At 35.6% G+C, this 2,284-nt stretch overlaps 1 protein-coding gene across 1 annotated transcript; it reads left to right on the forward strand.

Annotated features, from left to right (window-relative positions):
- The first annotated feature begins 281 nt into the window (after positions 1-281).
- SYCE3 (synaptonemal complex central element protein 3) lies at positions 282-1,618 on the forward strand. Its single transcript, XM_010073043.1, has 2 exons — positions 282-390; positions 1,449-1,618. Exons 1-2 carry the CDS (start codon positions 282-284, stop codon positions 1,616-1,618), a joined length of 279 nt encoding a protein of 92 aa, XP_010071345.1.
- The last annotated feature ends 666 nt before the right edge of the window (positions 1,619-2,284 follow it).

The following is a 2,284-nucleotide window of genomic DNA, read 5'->3' on the forward strand; positions in this document are numbered from 1 at the left end:
GCATTACTGAGAGCAAAATCTTTATTTGGCACAGACACAGCATATTTGAGTGTGATTCTTTACACTTAGTTTCAAAATGGATTGAAAATAGTATGCAGCATACAGGTGATGACAAGTAACTTTAAGGTCAGATTCTTGATGAATTCATGTGTAAACTGAATATTTGTATATATATGGGGTTTTTTTTTTAATTTACTTTTTAATTTATTACAGCCTCTCAACAGTGAAAATCAACGCACTTAGATGTAAAATAAAGTATGAAATTCCTGTTTTCCTTGTAGATGGCTGAATCAGAACCTCAGGAAGGAAACTATGACGACATGGTAACAATGGTGGAGGACCTGAACAGGGACTTACAAAAACTTCTGGAGGAAATGGAAAAACTAATAGGTACTGGTCTTTACTAAGAATAGTACGGATTTGTCTCTCACTTATACATGAGTGAAGACATTGAAGATTTATTATTTGTATTTATTGCTGTAAACTTCCATGTGATAGAAATGTAAGTGGAAACAATCACCATCAATTAATGCCCTAATGTTCTTAATTGGCAGAAAGCGTGCAAATAATCTAGAAGTTTCAGATGGCTCTAAATGGAAAGTTAGTAGGTGATGGATGTGCAGTTTAGGGTGGTGGTTGAAAACAGAAATAATACTGAGGTATTTAGTGTACAATTATTAAAACATAATATGTAAAATGAGATTTAATTATGAAAAATGGTGGGATACATAGTACCTCGCAGGTCAGTGCATGACGTGTTTAATTCCTCAGCTAGAATAAAGACTCCTCTGCAAATTTAATCTTATTCCTGTATGTATGGAGAGGACTGTATATTCCTCTCTGTGTTCTGCAACAATTCTATCAGAAATTGGGTGCAACTAACAAGAATAGATGGACTGCTTATTAAACTATTTGAATTAAACACAAATTATGAGTGCCATTGGGAAAAGTACAGTCAATTTATGGTAAAAGAGAAAGTATGAAATAAGGGCTAAAAGTATTTGGTCTGCTTTATGAGATACTCATTTCAAAGTCAATTTCATTATCTAGGTTGTTCTTAAAACCTTTCATCTCTATACTGCAGCCTCCTTGATCTTAACTCTTCCTCACCTAACACAAGCCTCCTGACTCTGACTGGTCTGAACCTTTCTTTTTGATTACCTATTTTGTTGTAATTTTTAGGTAAAAGTATCTATCTCCCTTCTGTAATTTACATCAGCATACTTCTATTCTGAAGTATTTTGGGAGATTTATAAAGAAGTAATACCGAACAGTCTTATTTAATCTTTAGTATTACTGTGGGCAGTTTCTACTTTATTTTATAGCAGGCCTTGTCTGAGTAAGATCTGGACTGATAATAATGCATGTCCTTTATTCATTGATTTGAGTCAGCCATTGCTTTTATTTAGCCAGAATTCCTGGCTTAGTAGTATCTGTTGTGTTTGTAGTGCAGGCAACCTGGATGGCCTATGACATGGTAGTCATACGTACCAACCCAGACCTGGCCAGCTCCATGAGGTGTTTGGAAGATGCCTTCCTGAGTTGCAAAGAAGAGGTGGAGAAGAAATGGCAAGAGGTGCTAAGTGAATCTCCAGGTGAAGACCAAAAAAAGGAATAAATTGAATGCAGTCATGATGGCAGGACTATATCCATTGGAAAATTACTCCAGTCTTTTTGTTTTCCTGCTATGGAGATTTCACAGACACTGTGGAAAATGGATTTGCTTTTATCTTACTAAGAACTACTTACGTGTACACATCGATGGAAGTATTTTAATAAGATTACACACACATATTTATATTGTTGAAGGTAAAAGGTAACAATGTGTCTATTTTTATTACACTCATCAGTAATCCTTGTAGTGTGTGTACATGCACAACTTACACGCTTTCTGTGCCTTTCTTCCTGGAAGATCATACCCACTTCATCATCAATATACATGGAATTCTTTGACACCTGAACAAATCGGGAGGGAGGTGTGTGCACTGGACCATCGCAGTGGTATTGCACCAGCACATGCCTTTCAAGGAAAACTGAAGAATTACTTTTTTTCCCAAATGAAAAAGAGGTGAAATTCTAGATTTGCAGGCAGGTTGGGTTAGTTTGATGTGGGATTGCCAACTATGTGTTCAGTTACAGAATTTTACTATTCAGATAGCTCTTCTGTAGTTGTTTCATTTTGTTTCCTTGGATTTTTAACCATTTCTTTAGACTGGTTTTCCCAGAAAGTTTGTTCTTCTCAAACCCTGTGAAGGTAGCATGTCTCATTTAAGAAAAAATTGTT

This window comes from Pterocles gutturalis, unplaced genomic scaffold (assembly GCF_000699245.1).
Source record: "Pterocles gutturalis isolate BGI_N339 unplaced genomic scaffold, ASM69924v1 scaffold52562, whole genome shotgun sequence".
Lineage (NCBI taxonomy): Eukaryota > Metazoa > Chordata > Aves > Pterocliformes > Pteroclidae > Pterocles > Pterocles gutturalis.